The sequence below is a fragment of the Leopardus geoffroyi genome, chromosome D3 (assembly GCF_018350155.1).
Source record: "Leopardus geoffroyi isolate Oge1 chromosome D3, O.geoffroyi_Oge1_pat1.0, whole genome shotgun sequence".
Lineage (NCBI taxonomy): Eukaryota > Metazoa > Chordata > Mammalia > Carnivora > Felidae > Leopardus > Leopardus geoffroyi.
Window position 1 is genome coordinate 40,094,385 of NC_059339.1, and position 25,002 is coordinate 40,119,386.

General features: G+C 41.2%; 1 protein-coding gene across 12 annotated transcripts in view; it reads left to right on the forward strand.

The window, feature by feature from the left end:
• The window catches only part of DLGAP1 (DLG associated protein 1), a 902,804-nt gene that overhangs the window by 616,421 nt on the left and 261,381 nt on the right, over positions 1-25,002 (forward strand). For all 12 annotated transcript variants that reach the window (XM_045459777.1, XM_045459780.1, XM_045459781.1 and 9 more), the window contains one exon: positions 19,756-19,970. In XM_045459777.1, the coding sequence (XP_045315733.1) occupies positions 19,756-19,970 (215 nt within the window). The remainder of the gene's footprint in view (positions 1-19,755; positions 19,971-25,002) is intronic.

The following is a 25,002-nucleotide window of genomic DNA, read 5'->3' on the forward strand; positions in this document are numbered from 1 at the left end:
TGCTGTAATAAATCACCCAGTAAATAAATCTCGATGCTAATTTATCAGTTGAGTAAATTGCAGATGTTATTTTTATTCATTCAGTCTTTCAGTCAATTCTTTCTTCATATTATCAACTTCTCCAGGAATGGATTGTGACTTTTTCATTGTTAATTAAATTAATGCAGGAATAGAATTTTTATACTTAGGTACTCTACCTTTGTAAATCTACCTCCTCAAATATCTTAATAAAAGATGTTAAAATTTATCTGAAGTGAATCCTTCTGAATCAGCCTATGAAAATGCTCTGAAGGGGAATTAGGTCAAATGAGCCAGTTTCTCTCCACTTTTATTGATCATATGTGCTAGAAACTTCTGATTTAAATATTTCATAATAACCAAATACCTTCCGGGCACAATTTTTATGTCTCCTTTTGGTTTCTGTGTAGCATAAGAACAAAGGAAAGATGTCTTTGTAAATCAAACAAAACAAATAAATATATTTCTCCATTCGTAGAAAATGATGCTTTCTACAAAATTGGGCAAAAAAAATCAATTTCTATTTCTATGATTCTCATTCAAAAACCTATCCCTGAGTTTCTATTGTCTTTATGTCCCATATATTTATTACAATTGAAATCAGGTCAAAATTTACATCTAGGAGTGCCTCGGACAAGAAGAGAAGGAACGCCAATTGCCAGATAGTGGGCGCACCAGGGAGAAAGTAGCCTCACCCCCTCTATCTCAGTGGTTGGAGGGGAGGGTCCCCCATTTCCTGCCTCCTACTCCACGATATCCTACCCACCCGCAGAAAGTATTCTCTATGTTTCAGACTTCCAGTGACATCAAAGACATTTGACCAGTTTGGGTAGAAACTAGGAAGCCACTTAAATTTTTTTTTTTTCTAAGAACTATGTCCTCCTAGGAAAAAAAGTTCTCTGTGGACTTCTGACACAAAACGGTTTGTTTTGTTTTGTTTTGTTTCGTTTTCGGGCTGTTATCCAAATCTGTCCCAGGGAAAACAAAAATAATTCCTTTTCGTCAAATGGGATATCATAAATGGAGCTTAATTTAATGCTTTTCTATTAATTCAAAATTTTTTACTCTGCACAAACAATTGAAAACTTGAGTGGGAGGCTAAGTGCCCACTCATCCAGCTGTAGTGAGGAGTGTATGAATTGTGTATGAATTGAGCAATCCATATGCATTGTTACTAGGGGAAGCATGAATAGTTGAAGAAACTGAATCAGGTCAGTTTGACTTATAACCGGAAAGGTAGAGGAAGAAAAAAAAAAAAAAAAGACCCCAAACAACCTTTCTCAAAGTAAATTTATCTGTGGTATTAATGTCTATAGGTAATTCACAACTCCTGTTACAGGAAAAACGGCACCCTTGAATTTGAAATATGCGTATGTGTTCATGTGCGTGTGAGAGAGGAAATACTGAAGACGGAGTTCCCGTCAATATTAGGCAATAGAGGGAATAAGGGGGTGTGCGTGCCATTTCGCAAAGATTCTTTTACATCCAAAGATGATCATTTACTCTCTTGACTAAGACATTCTTACCTCATTACAGTTTTTTCTGTGAAAGGTTGGCATGATCTGGGTTTATGATATGAAATGCAAGCCATGTGACACATACCTATCTTTAAAGATCGATGCCACCTTCATTGCTCTATTACGGTCTTTCATTTGCACAGATTCCTGGAGTAAAACAAATAATGACATAGGCTTGACACAAAGAGGGAGCTCCCAGAGACGGTTTTGTTATGGTTCTTCCCTTCTACACATAAAGGCCACCCTCCATTTGTCCTCTGCATATCCAGATAGGGAGATCAAGATAGTGTTACCAATCGTGAAAAGCCCTCATACAGATTAACCGTCTTTCATTTTGTTGAGTCCAACGGATAGATAAATAATTGCAATATAATGAAGCTGAAACACAGGTCCGAGAGAGAAGAGAGCTGAATTCTAGCTCAGTTCTGCCACTTAGTAGCCCTATAAAGTGTAGTTTACATTCTAGGTGTCAGTTTCTTTGTGTGTTAATGATGATATTTATCAAAACATGATTTGAATAGGTGCCCGTCTAAAGAAAAGGAATAGAATTGGAGAAACTGAGTGTTACGCTCAGGTTTCCTTATTGGCAGACATCCTGTAATCTTTACGATGCTGATATGGACACCAACTCTCTAAGAGAACGATACAGGATAGAGCATGTCCTGAAACCCTTCTATCTTGAAACCTTCTTCCATGAGGCACACCTGTGGATGAGTGATCCATGGAGTGTGTTTTCGAATATACTGGGTAAGATGGCAATTTTAGGATGCTGCTTCTCTGGTCCTGCCACGATCTGGTGATGGGGCTGTGTGGGCCTAGTGGCATTCCACTGACCCTGCTGTGGAATGTGGTTGTGGTTCCCTGGAGACCTTCACAGAAAAAATCCAACTTCAGCTCCCTGGAGGCCACCAAGGCCTCTCCTCTGGAGGCTGGTCATATGTCCACCCCCTGCCAAATCCACCACAGATACTATACCCACCCCCATCAGCTTCTTCATGGACAGGACCCCTCCTGACATGTTACGTTGAGGTCCCTCTTACTTGCCCACGTTGGATGCCATGTTTCTTCCCCACCATTGGTGGAATAAAATCCAAGACTAAAGACCCCCACACTTACCTCTTAACCAATGAATAAATCAGGTATAACTCGGGTAATATAACAAAAGATTTCAGAGCACTTTTAGTTTATCTTGTTTTCCTATATCTTATTTGGATTATTTCTTATATCTTATCTCCTATATCCGCTTGGAACTGGGTACGGAGACATGAATAAGACATAGTTTCTGCCAGATGAATATCATCCCTCCGCTCGAGTTGCTTGCAGATTGGTGGGTGAGACAGCCTTGTCAAGAAATGGTCCTAAAATATTGTGATAGTTCTACATTAGTAGTATGTGCGGTTGTTACGGTAATTTTTTTTTTTTTTAGGTTAGCTATATAACTGTTTGACTAAGACAGGTCATGGTGGAATTCCTGGCCTTTTAGAATGTAGAGGGTTTAAATAAAAGATCTGAAGCTGTGATTTATTTCATGCGGAGTGACGTTTCAGGTGACTAGATTTTCCTGTTCGCTTGCCAGCAAGAATCAAATGTTTTGTAAACGGCTTCCCTGCTCTTAAAAGCCTGTCAATTAAATTCATGTGTCCAGTGCTCTGCTGGGCACTGGATGTGAAGCTGGCAGAGCGGAGTTTCACTCTCCTTGGATGGCCTTTGTGGACCTTCTGAACAGCTCATCAGGGAGCTGGTGTTTACACTTAGGTCTTTGACCCAAACTGACTCCTTAGAAGAATGCACGGAGCACACACAGCTCATAACCGAAGAGAATCTATATAACAATGAGCACTGCGGTGACCCTTTTTGCCTCTGGGGTCCTGCGCCCACCACCCCAGAGGCTGCCACTTGAGGCCCCAACTGTGACGGTTAGTTCTGTGTGGCCACCTGGCCAGGCCAGAGTGCTCAACTATTTCATCAAACACTAACCTAGATGTCACTATGAAGGAATTTTGTAGATACAACTAACACGTACCATCAGTTGGCTCTAAGGAAAGATTACCCCTGATGATGTGGGTGGGCTTCTCCAATCAGTTAGTTCAAAGGCCTAAGAACAAAGCTGAGGCTTCCCTGAGCACAAGAAATTCTGCCTCAAGGCTCAGCTCCTGCCTGACTTTGCAGCCCCCACAGCCTGCCCTAAGGATTTCACACCTGTTGCCCCCCTACAACCACGTGAGCGAATTCCTCAAAACAAACCTCTGTTTTTTTCTGCTCTGCTCTGAGAACCTTGTGGTTGACCCACCGTCCCTTACATGCCAGCCTCTGGGCCGACCCTGGAGATTTTCCCAAGTGCACTCTCTTCCCCATCCGAAGCCCCTTCCCACCCCTAGGCTGAAAAGGCCTTGAAACTATTACATATTCTATTACAATTCATCTCTGTTATGAATTAAATAGGCTGTTAAAAGATGTTATGTTCGGGGCGCCTGGGTGGCGCAGTCGGTTAAGCGTCCGACTTCTCGTGGTCCGGGAGTTCGAGCCCCGCGTCAGGCTCTGGGCTGATGGCTCAGAGCCTGGAGCCTGTTTCCGATTCTGTGTCTCCCTCTCTCTCTGACCCTCCCCCGTTCATGCTCTGTCTCTCTCTGTCCCAAAAATAAATAAACGTTGAAAAAAAAAATAAACACTTGCTTTCACATACTTAGGCTTTAAAAAAAAAGATGTTATGTTCATTGGACTGAAATCACATGTCTGGGAAGTAGCAGTCAAATTTGAATCCAGGCTTGCCTGCTCCCAAACTCTATACTATATTCATTGCACCATGTTCCTCCCCTGTAAGAGAATAACTACCTGGGTAAGAATTACCTGGTAGGAAAATATTCCATTTTTTTCTGTGCCACTTTTGTATGTGGAAGGCTTTATTTTTTTTTTTTTATTTTTTTTTTTTTCCGACGTTTATTTATTTTTGGGACAGAGAGAGACAGAGCATGAACGGGGGAGGGGCAGAGAGAGAGGGAGACACAGAATCGGAAACAGGCTCCAGGCTCCGAGCCATCAGCCCAGAGCCCGACGCGGGGCTCGAACTCACGGACCGCGAGATCGTGACCTGGCTGAAGTCGGACGCTTAACCGACTGCGCCACCCAGGCGCCCCTGTGGAAGGCTTTAAACATTACCTAAATGAGAGATGTGCCATACTGACATCAAATATCTTATAAATTAGATTAAAAAGACAGGATTGTTCTAAGGTGAATGGAAGCCTTTTTAAAATGTATTTATTTATTTATTTTAGCTTTTAAAAATGTTTTGAACCCCACCGCTCCTGGCCCTCAGAGGCTGATACATCAACAACGTGCAAAGCATTTCAACCATCAGGCTGCCTTGATCTGGCTTTGCAGAGGTGGTCCTGACCTATCTGATGGACTCTTTCCATCTACTTAGGCACTCCTGACCCTAGCCAGCGCATTCTCTGACTCTCGGCTACACAGGGACCTAGTCAAAAAAAGGACGCTCCTATCATCCTCATTCTGAAGTTAGCTTTTAAGATAGATTCTTCTACAAGTTTTCAGTCAGTGAAAGTAAGGATAACTAGGAGTCAGAGAGCTCAACTCTAGAAGTATTACTTTAGGGTCTCAAAGCTGTCCATTCAACAAACGCATATTAAACATTTACTTCATAGGAGGCACTTTGGGAGAAACAAAGATGAATCACATTGCCCTATGATTAATAATGAACGTGGCAGTTGTTCTGTGCTGGACGTTCTAGAAACAGTGCTTTTCACGCCAATGAAAGCAACCAACTAGTGGCTAGTGAAATCAATTCAGTGGGTCACAAACAACATTATTTTTAATTAAATAGAATACAATAGAAGAGAATAGGAAAGAAGATAGAGTACATGGCACACAGAGAGGTTAAGTCTTTCTTTCTTTTAGTTGTATATGTGCATATACTGGTTTCTAAAGGCAGATGTATTTCTTACCATGAAAGGTAGTCGAAAACCATTTAAAAGCTACTGAGAGAGAGAGAGAGAGAGAGAGAGAGAAAGAGAGAGAAGAAAACACAAGCTTTGCTCTCAAGAAGCTTGCATCTTGCGGGGAAGACAAAGGTAATTAATGAACAGCAGAACCCTTCGTCTAAAGCAGCCGATGACTAAGGGGTACAATGAATGTTGCTGATTTAGTGTTCCTATGAGATTTAGGCCAGGCAAAACTCACCGTGACAGCTCATTACTTCTTCCTCCTTGAAAAATTCCTCACTTGGCTTCCAGGACAACATACCTCGCTGATCTTTGTCATACTCCCTTGCCTATTCCTCCTTAGCTCCCCATCTCCTGTGGTTGGGTCCATGCCAGATGGGCACAGCTCTTGGACCACTTTTCTCTACTACCAACACTAACTTCTTAGGTCACTCAGTCATTATCTGAGCTTTAAATATCATGTGAGTGCTCACGTTTGTTTTTGCGGCCCAGATGGCCTGAACTCCCAGACTTGCATATCCAGGGCCCTATTCAACCTCTCTACTTGGAGGTCTCATGGGCATCTCACACAGAATATGTCCCGCAGTAAGCTCCTAATCTTTGTCACCCAAGTGCGCACCTCCCTTGGGTTTTTCTAATCACAGCTAATGGGAATTCAATTTTTCCAGCTGGTTAGGCCAAAAATCCTGGCATTGTTTTTGACTCTCCTGTTTCTCTCAATTTCCACGTCCAAATCATCATTGAAAAGCCTCTGGGCTCTATCTTCTCCTCACCTCCTCTGCTACCACTATTTCTCACCTTCAACTCTCATCTGGTTTAGTTCATGAGCCTCCAGATTCTTCCCTGGAGTCTACCTTATCCCCTCTAGCAACCTCAACTCAGCAAAGTCGAATGATCCCTTTATTTATTTATCTTTTTTAAGTAGGCTCCATGCCCAGTGTGGAGCTTGAACTCATGATCCAGAGATCAAGAGTCCCATGCTGTACCAACTGAGTCAGCCGGGTGCCTCACCAAGTGATCCTTTTAAACCAGGACTTCTGGTATCTCTCATCAGAACCTCCAATCTCTTACCATCTCAAGGAGTAAATGCCACAGTGCTTACAATGGCCTGTGAAGCCCAGTGATCTGGACCCCATGCCCACCCTTCACCCCTCTTGTTCCCACCTGCTATCTCCTCTCACTCCACTTCCCCACCAGACTCCTCAAGGCAGCATGGCAGGCAGACCTCCCCAGCGGGACCTTCTCACTCTTCTTTCTGCTCCAAGCACTCACCCTACAGATCTGCAAGCTGACTTCCTCCCCATTCAACCCTTACTCAAGGTCACCTTCTCAGGGAGGCCTCCAGGGGCCATGCTCTGCAGCATGGCAAATGGCACGACTATCCCTCCTCCACATGCACACTCTGCTCCCCTCTCCTGCTTTCCTTTCCTCTATGCCAAAGCTCACTATCTAACGTACATTTTATTCACTGTATTCATGCCTGTCTTCCTCCCTCCCCATTCTACATTGCTGTACACCCAGTACCTAAAGCAGTGCCTACGTTACAGTAATAGGCTCAATAAATGTGCACTGGATAAATGAACAATGGCTTTAAAGTATTGGAAAAAGTCACAAAAGAAATGACACCTTTAACTCCAGCTTAACCACCAAGTCGAAGAAGGTAATACCATAATAAAGTTTGGTCTAAGAAACCTCACCTCAAACTCTACAATGAATACTCCCATTGGGACATTTCCTTTCGATGGAGCCTGAGCTAGTTTAGAAATACTGGTTCAGATAGCTACTGAATGTGTGATACTCATCTAGGTGCGTGCTCGTATGACAAGTTCTGTTAGTTCTGTATCATGTTGCCTAGAGGAAGTGGGTTGAAGTATAGCCTTAAAAGTACAAATCTCCAAAAGGCAATTTCCCCAGATGAGATTATTAAACGGAATGTTGTATTACACATGTGCCTAAAGACACCCCAAATATTATTCCAGTCTTTCTAGATGTCAACAACTACATTCACATAATTTGAAAGAGGATATTTCATTGAATTAGAATGAATGGTGTTCATGAAGGAAAGAATCTGTTTTGGTCCATTTGAAAACAGTATACTTTTTTTTAAGTTTATTTATTTATTTTGAGAGAGAGAGAGAGAGAGAGAGAGAGAGAATGAACAGGGGAAGGGCAGAGAGACAGGAAGAGGAGAATCCCAAGCAGGCTCCACGCTATCAGTGCAGAGCCAGAGGCAGGGCTTGAACCCATGAACGGTGAGATCATGACCTGAGCCGAGATCAAGAGTCAGACGCTTAACCCACTGAACCACCCAGGTGCCCCTGAATACAGTATACTTTTAGGTGTCATGAATGTAACTTGGAATACAAAGACCAAACAGCACCAAGGTGCACTAGTAATCAGATGATAGTGATTTTTTAAAAGAAGGGTATTCTGAACTTTTTCTCTTCTCAAATCTATTGTTTTTTTTTTTCTGCTATACACCAAACAGCTAAGTTAATGGTTCACGAGGGTAATAATCTATGAGCTCATTTGAGAAAACTTAGTATCCCAGACTTAATGGTAAACTAAAGGAAAATATTTGCTGAAATCTGCAAACATTTGTAATTTTGAATTAAGTATTAATACTGGAGATGATTGACTTGATATTTTGTGGACTGCAAACTAGCTGTTCCAAGATTATCAGACTTGAAGTTCTAAGGAAAAAAGATCCATAGTCATAAACATTGACAAGCAGTGGGGGCTCAGAACTGCTGAGACACATAGAAGATTTTACCCAACACTGAAGTTCAGTTTTGATGAACTACATTTGGGCTTCTATCTACCTCAAGAGGAAGATCACCAACCTTCTACCCACATCTCTGCTTTTGAGCACCAGGCACAGAATTCTAATTTGCCTCAGGGAATTCAAGTTTTGGAATTATAGTTACAACCATAGGGGATGTAGTGGACAGACGTCATTACGCATGACCACACCACTAACGGGAAAATATGATGGCTCATCTAGCCATTGCAAACCACCAGATATGCCTCCGATATGCCTGAAAGACATGTGAGAAATGAGCAGTTGCATTAAAAAATAAGAAAGGGCTCCAAACTAGCTCATCTCCTATAAGTCAACGGAAATAAATGTGAGATACTTACTAGAGACGTAAACCTCTGTTGTTTTTAATCTTGCTCTCTTTTAGGATGCTTGTTTTCTTGCTTTTATTGCACGAAAACTAGTAGCCAACTGTAACTGCTGGATGACAGGTGTTCTGTGGACATGAGTTTTTCAAGTCTTTTGGTTCTTTCAAGCATCTACCCCTCTCTACTTGTTACGGTTTTCAAAATGTTACAGCGTTATAGCCCCCAGTAGCTTAATGCTTGAGTTTTATGTTTAACGGAAAATTGCTGTTTTGAAACTTATAGACAGCAAAATGATATGATGAAAAGAACATAGAAGTTTGAAACAAACCTGCCCTCCAATTCTAGTGTGACTTACCAGCTGTAAAATTTACTGTAAGTTATTTAATAGCACCGAGTCTCAATTTTCTCATCTTTGCAATGGGATTAATACCAACAGAGGGTTTTGTATTGCATGAGGTAATATTTGCGTGTTGGGATTATACAATGGCCACTAGCAGGCCCTAAGGCTAGCTACTTCACTGTGGATGTACTGAATGAGAGAGGAAATATCTTTGACCCAGCATTCCAAGCAATGGTCGAGACGCTTGCTCACCGAATAGGCTTAGATCACGCTCTCAGCCTCAAGCCAAGCAGGGAATGTGATATGCTAATTGGCTTAGCCAATCCTCAAGTGCAGTTCCTTCTGGGGAGGAAGGGTTCTCCAGAGCAGAATCATGGGGTTGTAACTACAAGAACCAGAAGTAGAACCAGGGCAGCAAAACCCACAGATGTCCACCACCATCAAAATACAGGGGGGACGATGAAGAAAATTAACTTTCCTCCCCTGGCCTGAAATTACATCAGAATGTGGTATCTTAGCTACTACTTCTTGATGTGGAATCGTAGATAGCAGCCCCTTTGATGTCAGCTATCACCTCAGTAACATTTTCCACCGGTCGCCAGGATCCCTCCTCTCCTTTGAGGGGTCACGGACCTCGCCCCTCACATTTCTCCCACAATGCCGTTTCTCAATGGCATCCATGCACTTCATACACATGTACGTTCAACTCCTAAGGAACAGTTTTACCACCGGGGAAGAAGATTTTTAAGAACAAAGCACAAACCCAGTAGGTAATTCAAACGTACTGAAATACTCTACTCAGCTTGACTTGCTCTAAAGCTATTTTTCCCTTTCCTTCACTTATCCCCCAGATTTGCCCAATCCACTTAAAATTTGTAAATCCCGTTGAGACCAGAGACTGTGTTTTATAAAATGCTTTTGGTGTATTTACCCGGCACCTACTATTGTGCTAAGTACCCTGTAGATTCCTATAAACGTTGGTGGGTGAGGATAATTCCATAGGGGCACAGTGAGCGAATCACCATGGCCTAGTACTGTTTACAAAGTTCTATTTGAGGGTGTTTAATAATTTTTATTTGGAGGGTGATGTAGCAAAGGGTCTAATAAGCCATATTTAAAAAGAGGTAGGTATTTACTCTTGTCCTTAAAAGGTAATTTTTAAGCAATCTGAAGCAAATGAAGGTTTACACCCGCTTTGGGTTTCATGGGGAGTTAGAAAGGGCGGTTGCCAGAGAAATCTGATTGGAAAACACCAGTCAGGCCTTGGGATCTGCACATCGCATAATTGTAATTTTCCTATTCTTGCTCTTTTTTTCTGCTTTTTGCTATGAGAAGAGCAAGCTTAAAAGGCTACAGGGACATTTATGCCAAGTCGCATTTGTCAAGTTGAAAGCTGTGTGGAGCAGAAAAGCAGTTCTCCCAGCTGTAAAGAAGATGCAAAGGACCCGAGTGAGTAGGGAATCTGAGAGCTCACTAAAAGTGCTTAGAAGGCCGATACATTCACGCCATTTCTGTAACAAGTTGTAGGCAGGCACTTGAAATCCAGGGTGAAGCCTCCTTATCACTGGGGTGCATCCAGGCCCCCAAAGCCATCCTTGAAAGGTGTCGTTGTCCTTCAAGTTTTCTACTCCCCGCAAAGCTGTCCATTTGTGTTTAAGCGCTGATAACAGCAGTTGGTAAGGGCACCATGAAACAGCGAGACAGCAAATGCTGTTTTACTTCCTACTTAGGTGTCTATTACTTTAAGCCCTCCTCATTGGTGCTAGCAAGTTAATGACAAGATAATATTTATGCTTATTTCAGTGGTTACATTTTATGTTTATTTTAAAAATACAGTTGAGTGGGAGCATAAGCTCCATTTTTTTTTTTTTTTTCGTTTATTTGTTCAGTGACTCCATCAGCATACATTCATCAGAGGCAGGGTGATATTAAAGCTGTGATGTCAGACAAATCCAGACTCCTACTCATTATTATGACCTTGAGCGAGTCATTTCCGCTTTTGGAATCTAAGTTTTGTGGCAGTAAAATGGACATAGTAATGCCTGTTTCACAGGACTGCTGGAAGCACTTAAGTAAGGTATCTCTTCCAGCCCTCTGCGATTATTCCACAAATGTCAGATTACTCCAAATATATCAAATCCCTAGCTCTCCTTTCATAAATACAGTTTTACCTCCCCATATTTATCCTTCTTCATGAGCTCAGGTAAGACCAAGTAGGTTGACCCCCTCAGCCATAGCCCAGCGCCCTCATTTACCTGGTTCCTCTAATAGAAATACTCAGTTGCTGAAGGGATCGACAGATGCAAGGGTAGCCTTGCGAATATCAACCGATTATCGATGTCCACCATTTTAACCACTGCTCCAACTTGCCATATTGTCCTTATTTCTATCCCACCAATAAAATGCCTAACTTATTTCTCCTAGCTTCCTTGGTTCCTGACGAAATAGAACTTTGATTTCATTCCCCCTCAGCCTTAGATTCTTGGGTTTTCCTCCCAAATGTCTGCCATCCCGACCTGCTCACAGAATTGCACTGGCCTACCCTGGTATATTTCAGGACATATGTTCCATTCCAGCTGTCCCAGCTTTCTAAGGGTCTGCATTCCTTTTGTGGCTCTCAGATTTCCCAAAATCTCACACATTTTCATTCCTCCAAACCTCACCATCCAACCTTCCATCTTGAGATAATCCGCTCTCCAGGAGTCACCCACACATGGCTTCATCTTCCAGCCACCATCTCTCAGACCATCACTGGCACAAAATGTCTGACTCTATCTACATGTAGTTACACTGTACTGACTGCAGCCCAGCAAAAGTGGGGGACTGAAACCACAGGTCCTTTGGAAGAGCCTTTTAAAAGTAAGCCTTCTCTTGTCTGAAATAGTATTTCTCATAAATTATACTTAAAGGCTTGTAGTCTTTCATTTGTTTTATTAACTTTTTTTCCTCTGGACAGAACTTAAAACTATATGGAGGGTTTTTTTTTTTTTTCTTATCTGAAATATGTATTCTTTAGATTACCATAAAATAACAATTGTTATTCAAAAGACAGCCAAGATCTGAATATGGAGAGCAGCGGTGGGGGGACAGGGGGGAGGCGGGGGGGGGGGGTGGGAGGGGAGGGTGGTAAATCCCTGGACTGTGACAGTAGACCCCATCTTGGGTATAGTAGCAACCTATACTAACTACTAACCTCTCTGGACTTCAATTTCTTTTTTTGACAAGCTAAGATTATAATACTTCTTCTTCTTATCCTTCAAGGTAGTTGTAAGGATCACGAGACATGTGAGCTTCTGTTTGTTTGCAAAAGCATGGCACAGATGAATGCTAATTATTGTTATCAATTTGGTCACTATTAAATATGAACATTAAGTTCTATAACCAGTATCCCAGAATACATCCTTGTCTTGTTTTTATTTTTGCACATACTCTTTAAAAGGCATTTGATTCTAAGATAAATTTTTCATGCTTTGGCATCTTTGATACTGGAATGAATCATATCATCTAGGGAGAGTCAGAGTTTAGTTGGTGGCATTTATTTCTTTCTTAGTGGCACAAAAAAACACCGAGGGTTTTGCAATGATATCTTAGATTCAGGACAATGTGGCATTTGGATATTAGAGGAAAGCTGAAGGAAGTAAGTGTACTTTGTCTTTTCAAAATGGAAACTTCATTAACCAAGTGGGGATACGAGCCCCCAAAATCAGCAAAATGTTTGAGACATTCAGATCGGAAGGTATTATCTTGGATCATATAACTTTTCAAGGTTCCTCATGGGAAAGACTTTTTAAGGACCCCTAGTTCATCACAGCTTTTCCTCACAGATCTCCCAGAACGAGTGTGATTCTCTTTTAGCTGAGTTTGGGGAAACCTAAAGGAGAGGGGAAATGGCAGCACCAGAAGACAGTCTACTTTTAAAGATCCTAAAAGAGAGATAAATACATTTTTGTGTATGAAATTTTTATATTTTTACATAGGATAATATGTATATTATATTATAAAGTATATAGTATGTAGTATATATATATATATATATATACATATATACATATATATATATATATATATAGTATATTCTTATACTAGAACATCTACATTTAAAAAAATTTTTTTTTAATGTTTATTTATTTTTGAGACAGAGAGAGACAGAGCATGAGCAGGGAAGGGGCAGAGAGAGAGGGAGACACAGACTCTGAAGTAAGCTCCAGGCTCTGAGCTATCAGCACAGAGCCTGACATGGGGCTTGAACCCATGGACAGTGAGGTCATGACCTAAGCCAAAGTCGGATGCCCAACTGACTGAAACACCCAGGTGCCCTGTAGAACATCTATCTACTTTAATGCGCCGAAGATCCTCAGCTAAAATACCGCTGCTTTTTAATCCCCAATATATTTATGGCTGGCCGTACTTTAAAAGTAGCCATAAAGAGACAGCTTTCTAACCTTTGTCTCAGATTTTTATGATGTTTTGAAGTCCACAAACTATATTCACACACATTATTTCTATTCATTACACCTCTATTATCACCCCCATTTTAGAGATGGAAAATCTGAATCAAAGAAGTGAAGTGACTTATCCAAGGTCACACACAGTGAGTGAAAACAAAGCTGTTGTTGGAATTCATTCATTCATTTAGTGTCACGTTTACCCAGAAACCTCTGGTCTTTCTGGCAATGTACTAAGCCCTAGAAATAGCGAGGTAAACAGTAATAAGTGTGCCCCCCCTTTTCCCTTTCAACCCCCCCACCACCACCTCTGTGACTCAGCACTGCACAGAGCAGAAACTCCATGCAGCCCAGAGGCCCCCTCACTCCCACCTCTTGGCCTTGACAGCCCTCATACCTCTGGAAGGCACAGGTTTGGGGTCAAAGTTTTAAAACAAAACAAAACTTTGAATACAAAAATAGTTCCTAGGGAGGTGTTTCCTTTGTTTGTTTGGTTGGCCGTTTTTTTTTCCTCTCTAAAATTTCTGCTTTGTAAGCCAAAAGGAGGCATTTAGGATTCAATCACTGGGAAGCCAGGCAAACTTCCGGTGGCCTAAAGGCTGCAGGCTTCCCTCTCAATCCTGCAGAATAGAGATGAGACCCCAGGACAGAGAGCTGGGAGTACTTCCTGATGGGAATTCTCACTTAAAATTGATGGGAGGGGCGCCTGGGTGGCGCAGTCGGTTAAGCGTCCGACTTCAGCTCAGGTCACGATCTCGCGCTCTGTGAGTTCGAGCCCCGCGTTGCGCTCTGGGCTGATGGCTCAGAGCCTGGAGCCTGCTTCCGATTCTGTGTCTCCCTCTCTCTCTGCCCCTCCCCCATTCATGCTCTGTCTCTCTCTGTCTCAAAAATAAATAAACGTTAAAAAAAAATTTTTTTTTAATTGATGGAATAGACAGTATATTAGGACTTTATGTTTTCGCTTAATATATTTCAATTATTCCTGCCCCTCCCTTGAGAAAGAAAATTGGAAGCAGGCATCAGAGTCTTCTTGGAAAGCCAATGTCATCCCTTGGAGGGGGTGGGGAGGGAGTGTGTGTGTGCTAACAATAGTCCAGAGCTCCCCAAAAATACCTTTGCTGAACACTCCCTATGCTCTTGGGCACATTACTTCATTTAATCCAGGCATAACTCTATGGGTAGGAAACAGACAAGAAAATTGAGGCCTGCACCTAGTTACTGACACAGCAGGAACTCAAACTTGGGTAGTCTACATGTAGAGCTCACACCTCTGACCCTCCAGCAATACTGCTTACCTCATTTCAGTTGCCTTACCTAGTAGTTGGAGAGATGGCACAAAAACACATAAAACAAATAGTGTATATAAGTGCCATTGTGTGATTATGCACATTAAGTGTGCAGAAGGAAGATGTGAATCAGGTTTGGGGCCATATAGCCTTCAACACAACCATACAACTCAGCCCTTGTAACTTGACATGAGCCATGGCCAATGTGTAATGAATGGGTATGGTTGTGTGCCAATAAAACTTTATTTGTAAATACACATGGCAAGCTGGATTTAGTCTGTGAGCTATAGTTTGCTGACTCCTTATGTATGCTATATATATGCTATATATATATATATATATATATATATATATATATATATATACACACACACACACACACATATATACATATATGCTATATATATGCTATATGCATAGATTTCATTAAATCTATGCTATATAGCATATGATATATGCTATAGATTTCATTAAAAAGATCAATTTAATCTGGAACAGTTGGAAGGAGCTTTAGAATTTCTGAGTTCAGCCTGGAAGGAAGATTTGAGGCAGTCTTACAAGACCCTACGTGATCTGGCCCCACACCCCTAGCCTTTCCTTGTATCACTTTCCTCTTGCTGGGTACTCTCCAGTCACACTGTCATTTTTGTTCCTAGGCTTTAATTACACACCAATCTTATTCTTACTCTAGGGACTCCATGCTGGCTGAACCTTTTGCCTGGAAGCTCTTCCCAGCTCTCCTCTAAGCTGGCTCCTTTGGTCAGCAGATCTCCTCTGGAATATTACTGCTTTCCTAGTGGCTTCTCCAAGGAACGAGTTAAAGTAGTCCCCCTCCAGCTACTTTGTTACATTACCCCATCTTATTTTCCTAATGGCATTTATGATTCCTGAGATTATCTTGTTCATTTATGTGTGTGCTTAACTATTATCTGTTTCTTCCCGCACTGCTTCTAGAATGTATGCTCCGTAGTGTGAGATCAATATTTATTTTGTTCACTGTTGTATATTCCAGGCACACCCAGACCATGGCTGGAAAAGAAACAGGCAAAACATACTTGTAGATATAAAGGAAGAAGGGAGAGAGACAAAGAGAGAGGCAGGGGAGGAGATTGAGAAAATGCAAGCATGCCCCATTAGAGCATGTTTAATTTTCTCCTGTTCCATAACGGAACAGCTACAATTAGAATGACCCATCATTCAGTGCCCATACACTATTTCATTTAAGAAAACATCCTCATCCTGTAATTAGAAGATGGTAGCACTTGGTTATGGTCATTCCTTGGTCAGAAGTAAGTCTTCTATACTTGTGAGCTATGACATGTGGTCTAAATTATAGACTGGCTATTCTTGAAATAGAAAAATGCACACTAATCCTCGTTTTGTTTTCTCAAAAATAAAGCTCTCTATTGGAGTTTAATGCTTAAGCATAAGCATTAAAAAGCAAATAATTTCTTTACTCTAACTCATAGCAACTACAATATGGATTTTATTACTGTTTCCTTAACATCCATTGGGTCCAGCCACCCCCAGGGTTGGTGCAGACAAGCGGGCCATCCGGCTGGCCTGTCGTCCTCAAGTGCCCAGGCTGCCTTTCTGTTTGCCCCAGCTTCCTCTCCTTACCAAGACTTCTATTCCTTTAAACTGCCAAGACCATTAATACTGAAGGCTTTCTCAGACAGTTGTAAATTTGAATTTCCCTACATTTTTTCTTTCTGTGCAACTGAGGCAGAAAGACACATCAACCTTTGACTAGATCACAGCGGTGGCTGTGCCAATGACTCTCCTTCCTCTCTTTCCAATCAAAAGGGAGCAACATGGAGACAGACTTATCAGCCCAGACACGGCGCCAGTGAAATCCACAAACTTGTTAGGTTCACCCTTATCTCCTTAGTTACTTCTTCACCATTTACTGCCCCAGCCCAAATCCCTTTGTCTTATCAATTCTTCACAGATTTATTATTTCTTTGTCTACAGGGTATAAAAGTTTCCTGCTCCAGTTGCTTCTTTGGATCTTCATTCTCTTGTGAAGGCTCCCAAGTACATGTAAAAAAAATAATAAAATGAGTATGCTTTTCTCTTGTTAAAAAAAGTGGGGGGGGGTGGGGAGTAACATTTCCCACTTGGGCCCCTTACAGAGGGGTATGCCATTGTCTCCTCTTCTGCTTTAGAGGTTGAAAGAGTCAGAATAAAAATTCTGGCTCAATCATAACAACTTCAGTGACATTATTTTCCTTCTCCAAGATCTTGATTTTCTGTTTCTTTACACTTTTCCTACAACTCATTTCTGCATTATTTTATAGGTAATCTTATTGTCAGCTACCCTTAGGTCTATGAATAATGTGTCAATTTTTAAATTCCATTCCATACAACTTCTTAGCTGCTATCATTTGCAAACTGTTTCATTGAGAGGTATTCAGATTAAATACTTCCCAGTTGGTTCCCTTGGCAACAGAAGCAACCTGTTTCTCGTATAAGCCCAAGTTTCTACCATAAACTAACTTTGGAAAAAACATCTAAACAGCAATTTGCCATGTTTTGTTTCGTAAGTGATATGACCGGATATAAGTTTGTCCTTGGTCTCTGACATATTCCAGAGACCAGTGCTTATTTAGGAGCTATGCATCAGTGCTGAGAAATGGCAAACGCTGTGTGCATCATCTGTGACCCTAAGCTGTACCAATTTAATTTATAAAATGTAATCACTAAGCCAATAGTGAGGCTGTGAACATGATCATATCTTTACAATGAGTCACCTGCCAATTGAAGGAAAACAAGACTGTTCCAAACGTTTATAATTTCACTGAGAAATCTTCCTTGTTGCTATGGTGATTTTGATGCTATTTAGCTAAAGTGAAAACTCCACATTGTTACTACCATGATTAATAAATGGCAAATGAATCAGATGCAATGGATTACGAAGGTGTCATGGGACTACAGTTATTTGGTTCCGTAGATGCCACACATCATGGCCCAGAAAGAGAGACAGCATTAAATACTGGTCAAGAGCAAGTCCTCACGAGCTGCCAGGTTGGAATTCTGCCCCTTCGTAGCTGAGACTTTGGTCCTGTTACATAACTTCAGTTCCCTCATTTGTAAACTGGGGATAATAATAATAGTACCCTTCAGCTGTGTGGATCAAATGAGAGAGCATTTACAAAGCACTTAGAACAGTGTCTGCACATAGGAAGTGCCACTTAAAAATCTGTTAAAATAAACAAACTGCATAATGAAGCTTAGCCTAACTTCACTGGTAGTTTTCCGAATTAGAACTCACAAACCACTGTTTCAGGTCCGTAAGAAGCAGCATCTCTTCAGCCTGATGTTTCTAGACATAAGCTTTCAAATGATGCAAATAAAGTCATAATTTAAGGAGCAGAGTATAGTGCTCTTTTTAATGGAACATGTATTTTCACTTCCTAGAACTTAGACAACATTTAGAAACCTGTGTCTAATATGTGTGTGTGTGTCATCGTGGACAATTTTATGAACCCTTCAGATGTAAAATTCACATATTACTAATCACAAAATTTAGGTTAAGTAAATTCTGCTCTTGGGAGTCAAACCAAAATGCTTTAAATGCCAGTGCTGTGTGTTCTTTGGCAAATTCCTTAAGCTCTCTGACTTCCTGTTTCTCTTCTGAGAAATACAGAAGAAAACTTGCACAGAGTTGTTACGCTGTTAAAATAAGACCCTCTAAGCAAATTGCATAGCATAGTTAAATGTTAATAATGAAACACTGTATTATTGATGAATAATCCGTAAATAGCATCAAAATCTTAAATGCCTGTTTACCTTCTCATTGAGACTTGGCCAGTCCTTCCTGGCTACTCCTTCCCTGTCACCATTACTGATAACTCCTACTTGCAGTCTCTCTTTGGTGCATATTCCATTTATGGCACCATACCTTAAACTTGCTGGTGTGTTGATTTGGAACTATTCCCAAATGCGTTTATGCTCTGTCTTCTCATCGCTGTTATAAATACGTTAAGGGCAAAAACCAGCCTCCTTCTTCTTTGGTGTCTTTTCATTAAGCCCTGTGTACCGTTCCACACACTGAAGGCTGATTATTGCTTCTTAATGGATAAGAAGAGTGGTCATTGTGCATTTCTTTCACTAAGTGGAGGAGTAATGAGATCCTAGTTTGAGTCCGTGTGGAAATGGAAAATCTAAGTGGAACTGAAGACAAAGTCATCAAGAAGCCTTCTATAACATAGTGTAGTGCTCTGCTGAATTCAAAGGCAGTGACTGTAGAAAGAAAAAGGAGCAGTGTGCTGAGAACATACTCTTGTGTGGTACCCCCAAACGGGGACTTAGAGTAGGATGCAGGAAAGCAAGAGGAAAAGAACAATTCAGAGAAGTAGCTCTACCAGGTAAGTGCAGAAACTCTTCAGGGTTGGGGGTGCTCGCGCGTGCGTGCATGCGTGCGTGTGTGTGTGTGTAGTCAGAGGCCAAGGATAATTTAAATTAAGAAAATGTCACTGGCTTTCATGAGGAGATCATTGGAAACCTTTAAAGACTGCTTTCAGTAGATCTATGGAGGCTGAACCCAAATTAAGAGGCGTTCTGAAAGAATAGGTTTTTGGAAAGTCAATGCAACTGGTTTAGGAAGCAGAGAGACTGGATACAAGACAGTGGAGATGGACAGTGTGAGGACGGTGGAGATAAAAGTGAAAGATTCTTAAATTTTAAGTGACAAATGAAAACAAATAATTGAAAATCTCAAATAAAATTATTTCCCTTTTCAACAGCATTCTTATTGGAATTATTTCTTGGAATTCTTATTCTTATTAGCATGAGAAAAATGAGAAGTAAATCAGAGGCCATGGTTTTCGTTTTTCCTAATACACAGGATGTTTTAAAGATTGAGACGCAGAATTGCCTGTATTCAAATATACAACAAATATACAAACCAACTATAGTAAGACACCATTAGTGAAAAGTAATTGTCTGAAGTTTTAGATAATTTATCTCTATCACCCACATTCGGGGTCATACCAAAAAGTCAATAAAGGAAAGAAAAGTGTAGGATTTTATTAAAAATGAATTCTGTGTTTTATATCTGAATAGGTTCCACAGGATGAATGGACAGGGTACACCCCTAGAGGTAAAGACGACGAAATTCCGTGCCGAAGAATGCGGAGCGGCAGCTACATCAAGGCCATGGGAGATGAAGACAGTGGTGACTCTGACACAAGTCCCAAGCCTTCTCCCAAAGTTGCTGCGCGAAGAGAAAGCTATCTCAAGGCTACTCAGCCATCCCTTACAGAACTCACCACACTCAAGTAAGTGTTTCCAACACTACACTTCTGGTAGTCCAGCTCCTTGTATTCTCACCTAGAATCAGATCGTGGGACCCCCAGAGTAACTGGGGCAAAAGACACCCTACAAATGGAGCAGTGTGATGCCCTGAATGGCCTAGTGATTTTGACATGGGTTCTGACTTGTGTATCTCAGTGCCTTCAAAGACATGGGCACCCATGTATATGCTGCATAGATCATAAACTGAACCACAAGCCCCAAGATGAAGAGTTTGAAACAATCCAGAATGGCTTCTGAAATGAATTAAGATTTCTGGTCAATGAAAAGATCTATGTATCTCGACTCTTGGGTGTTTTCTTAACCACTAAAGCTGCAGGACAACTCTTTCTTATGAGACCTTGGAATTTTTCAGATAACTGAGTAATACAATAGAGCAGATGATCTTGGAGAAGCTTATAGAAAGTGGCTATGCTTAAAATTTGGATGATATGTGAAGGTTCTTGATATAGGTTTTTAAATTTGGATGCTAAATGCATATAATTTGTAAGACCTTAAAAATGGATTTGGGGGGACGCCTGTCTGGCTCAGTCGGTGAAGCATGTGGCTCTTGATCTTGGGATTACAAGTTCAAGCTCACATTGGGTGTAGAGATTACTTAAAATTAAATGTTAAAAAATGGTTTTTGGTTTTGAAAAATATGATTATAAGTAGTCCTTACCTCTATTTGTGCTATTTGTAAATAGAGAATAGCACTGCAAAAGAAACTACTGAAATTATTTTAAGCAAAGCCTGATTTAATTTTTAATATTATTTATGGAGAGTAAATCGGAGCCTTGGAATGTATCAATACTTGGATCATCATTTGAAAACTATTTTGTGGATGATTTGTATTTTTAAGTGCCTTTTTCCCCATGTATTAAGGAAATACATACTACTATTCACGCATTTATATTATGCTACAAAATAAAATATTAAAACACAAAATAAATAAAATAGAAAAAGACCAAAGCCATCAGGCTAAGGAAAACAAACTAGACTATTAAGCTAAAACACTGAAAAACAGCTGACTATTCTATGATGGAAACTTACTTAAACAGCAAAGTAATGCTATAGCTCAAAACAGTGGACAGAGCCCCCTCACAAATTTTTTTCAAGGGGTCATGTGGAACCTCTCCAGATCACCTCAATAAAAAATTAATACCAGTGTGCCTGGGTGGCTCATTGGTTAAGTGGCCAACTCTTGATCTTGGCTCAGGTCATGATCTCACGATTCATGAGTTGGAGCCCCACGTCGGGCTCTCTGCTGACAGCGCCTGCTTGGGATTCCGTCTCTCCCTGTCTCCACCCCTGCCCCATTCATATTCTCTCTCTCTCTCTCTCTCTCTTTATCTATCTCTCTCTCTCAAAATAAATAAACTGAAAAACACTTTTACTTAATACCAATGACATTAGTAAACCAACCCAAGAAAGAAAGCTCTTTTTTCTTTCCTTCAGCCTCCAGTTGCCCTTCCTCTTCGCCTTTATTATTGCAAGTATCAGTTTCCTCGGGCTGCCATAACACAGTGGCTTGAAACAACAAAAACTTGTAATGTCACAGTTCTGGATGCCAGAAGTCGGAAATCCAGGTCTCGGTGAGACCTTGCGACGCTCCTTGAGACCATGCTCCTTGAGAAACTTGTTGAGAACAATCCTTCCTTGCCTCCTCTCAGCTTCTGGTTGCGGGCCGCCAATCCTTGGCATTCTTTGGCTTCCAGCTGGAGCACTTGAATCTCTGCCTATCTCATGTGCGTCTTCACACAGCCGTCTTCTCATCGCACCACTCACATCGGCTTAGAACCCTCCCTAATGACCTCATCTTCACTTGATTAAATCTGCAAGACCCCTATTTCCAAGTAAGGTCATGTTCACAGGTACTGGGAGTTAGGACTTTGATATATATATATAGAGAGAGAGAGAGGGAGAGAGAGAGAGAGAGAAAGTAATTCAACCCATAACACTGCCACACAAGGTAAAAGTTGATCATGGAAATGAAAAATAGAAACAGGTTTTTGTTGTACTTTGGCACACCTCGTGGAGGCTCAGAAAATTAAATGTACCCAGTCAGAAAAAAAAAAAAAAACACTGGATGTGTAATAAAGGCAGTCTGCCAAGGTGGTTTAAAATGAGGGTGGCCAAGGATAACTTCTGGCAAATATCTTCTATGGACTTTAAAATATCTCTCCACTAGAGCCAAGGTGCTAATTAACATCTTCCAGAAGAAGCAAAAGAGGGAATGTTTTGCTCAAGAAAGTCACTTAGACCTTCAAGAGCTCAGTTGCCTCAAATGTATACCAAGCGGTGGGACTCTGCAACCTACAGAGTCCCTTCCAGAACCTTAGTACCCCCTTAGTTTATCTATCAGGATGCACGTGTCACATTGGTTGAATGACACTTTAGGTCGCAGATAATGAGATACAGCGATTGCCACTGTAATAACCAGGTATGAGGAGAACTGAAAGGAGCGGAGCGTAAGAAAGGCTAGGAGAGTGCTCTGAGGAGGCTGAGGACTGGGGGGTAGGGGCAGAAATCACCTCTCACACATGTGCCCTGGTCTTCTACTCTTCTCCCAGCTTCAAGGGCTGTGAGCGATCCACTCTGAAGTCATTGGAATTCTTCCTTGTTCATCTTGCTTCCTACATAATACCATCTTCCTCTCAAGCCCAGGGCCCTATTTTTACAACCCTCGTATACTTCCTTGACCTCGCGGAAGTTTTAAGAGCGGCAGTGTTGAAGAGTTTTAAGAACAAGACAAACACGGAGAGTGGCTAAGCTGTTGGTGGAGGTCAGCTACTTGGGACAGTGAAATCAGTCACCGAGCTGAGTTAGTTGGTGACTATTCTCTTCCTCCAAACCTATGGAAATGCAACATGGTAACCAATTTACTAGGGGACCCCTGAAGAATTGAGAAACTTTTTTCTACTCAAGATGAAAACTCAGAAACTCAAGATGGAATTTCACCAAACCATCTCTATTCTTTAGCAAGCAAGACAACATCTGACCACCATTCAAACGTGCCTTTCTTCCCTTTCCTACTATTCCATTGCCCAGGCTTACTTCTCGTGGTTCCGTTTGTCTCCATTCATTCCTCCCTCACCTGGTTTAGGGATTCCATTCCTCATTATAGTCTACGTATTAGGCTTCCGTCATACATAACTGCAGATGATTCCTAGTGAGTGCTAGTTTAATGGTATCGGAGGTACACGAGAAGACAAAGGAAATGCACTATGGAGGCAAAAATTCCAACATGACATGACTTATAATCAATGCCGTCTTCCATTCCTTAATGATGTTTTGACTCAAGACCATTATTTCTCTAGAAGTTCGAAGCATTCGGTCCCTCGTGAGAAAAAAAAAGATCCCCATATCCTGGAATTCTAGTTCCCCAAAAAAGAAGACTATATTTTTGTTCTTACTTCTTTGACATTTAAGTCACTTTTTTTCCTCCTTCCTCCTCAGCAATTCACAGCTTTAGGGATGAATCATAGCCATGAACCAAGATAACTAAAATTAGCCAAGTGAGATTGGGGCAACATTTTGTTGGAGGTTTTCAACTCCTATCTTCTGTCAGAAATGTTGGAGAGAAAGCACTTCCCTACTTTCTTACATTGTTTCTCTCTTTTGTATTTTTTAAAGGCATCTTGAGGGCTTATTTACGAGGGTTGTTTTCATCACCCACTCAGTGTTATTGTGTCCTAAGGTCAGTGGAACACTCTAGAGTCATAAGCAGGCTTCAGACAGTGAACTCCATCTTGGGGCTGCAAAATTCCTGTAGCTACTCACTGAGGATCATTATTTCTTTCACTCTCTTGTCTCCTTCCACAGCCAGTAATAAATCCCTTCACCCCACCGCTAGCTTTCCCTTCTTTTGTTATTACCCAGCAATGAACTTGAAATGGATTATTATCCAAGAATATTACTGTTTTCAAATAATAATTTCTGGATGCTGAACAGTAAATTCTCAGGCAAGTCGAGGAGAGGTTTGGGGGCCAGAATTCCCTCAAAGCGTGTCACCACAGCTTGGCTCTAATGAATTTAACTCTTTTAGTTGGATTTGTTATAACTTGCTATTTATTTTAGCATTGAGACTACAGCCTTAGTTAAAAAATCATGGCCAAATCCCATCTTGGACTTTCCCCCCGCCCCTGATATTTTGTAGAAAGAACTTTCTTAAAAGCTGCTATTTAAAAGATTCTCTATTTAAATTCAACTGTCCATTAATCCTAGGCAAATAACACGTTAAAATGTCTTCATACTTCTTTATCTCTTCATCCAAGAACTGAGAAAACTTTGCTCCTGGAGGAAATAATCTCTAACATTAGACACTTTCAAAGGCCTCTGAAATCGACAAGGAGGGCCCCAGACTTCTGTGCACGTTTGACTTTGTGGGTAACCAGTTAGAGCTCCTAGCACTTTTGATAAAATGTCTAACAAAAGGCTTCAAGCAGGTTCATGTTCAGTCCTCAGTGTCTTGAAGGCAGTAGTTTTGCGTGTTCAGAATGGCTAATCCTCTTAATCTGCATTCTTTTCCTGACCCTGAACTTCTCTTTTATGTATATTGGTGAAATACTAAATAGCTGTGTGGCTTTGGCAACTGGTTTAATGTATCCGAGCCTGGCACACATACACCCAAATTAAATGAGAGGCTTGGGCTCTTAGCATGGATGGTACCGCTTAGATAACTCTCATCACCACTCCCCACCCTTCCTGAACACCCAGGCCCATGGCAGATAGCGTTACCCGATCCCAGCATTAATGGATCCCACTACCCTTCCTGCTGAGCACAGATTGGGCTTCAGAACCCTTCTCAACCCAGTTCTCTAGCACTCACTTCTCATTGACTACTGATGCCAAGAAGTGCTGTCTCTCACCCACAGTCTCTGAGAGATCTTTCCCCACTATTGTATATAATTGTAAGGATGAGGCAGGGAAGAACTGGGAGTTCACGGTTTAAAGACAAAAGGATCAGCATTGGTAAACAAAATGATTTGAGAAGAGTTAGATGCGGCGTTCTCCTAC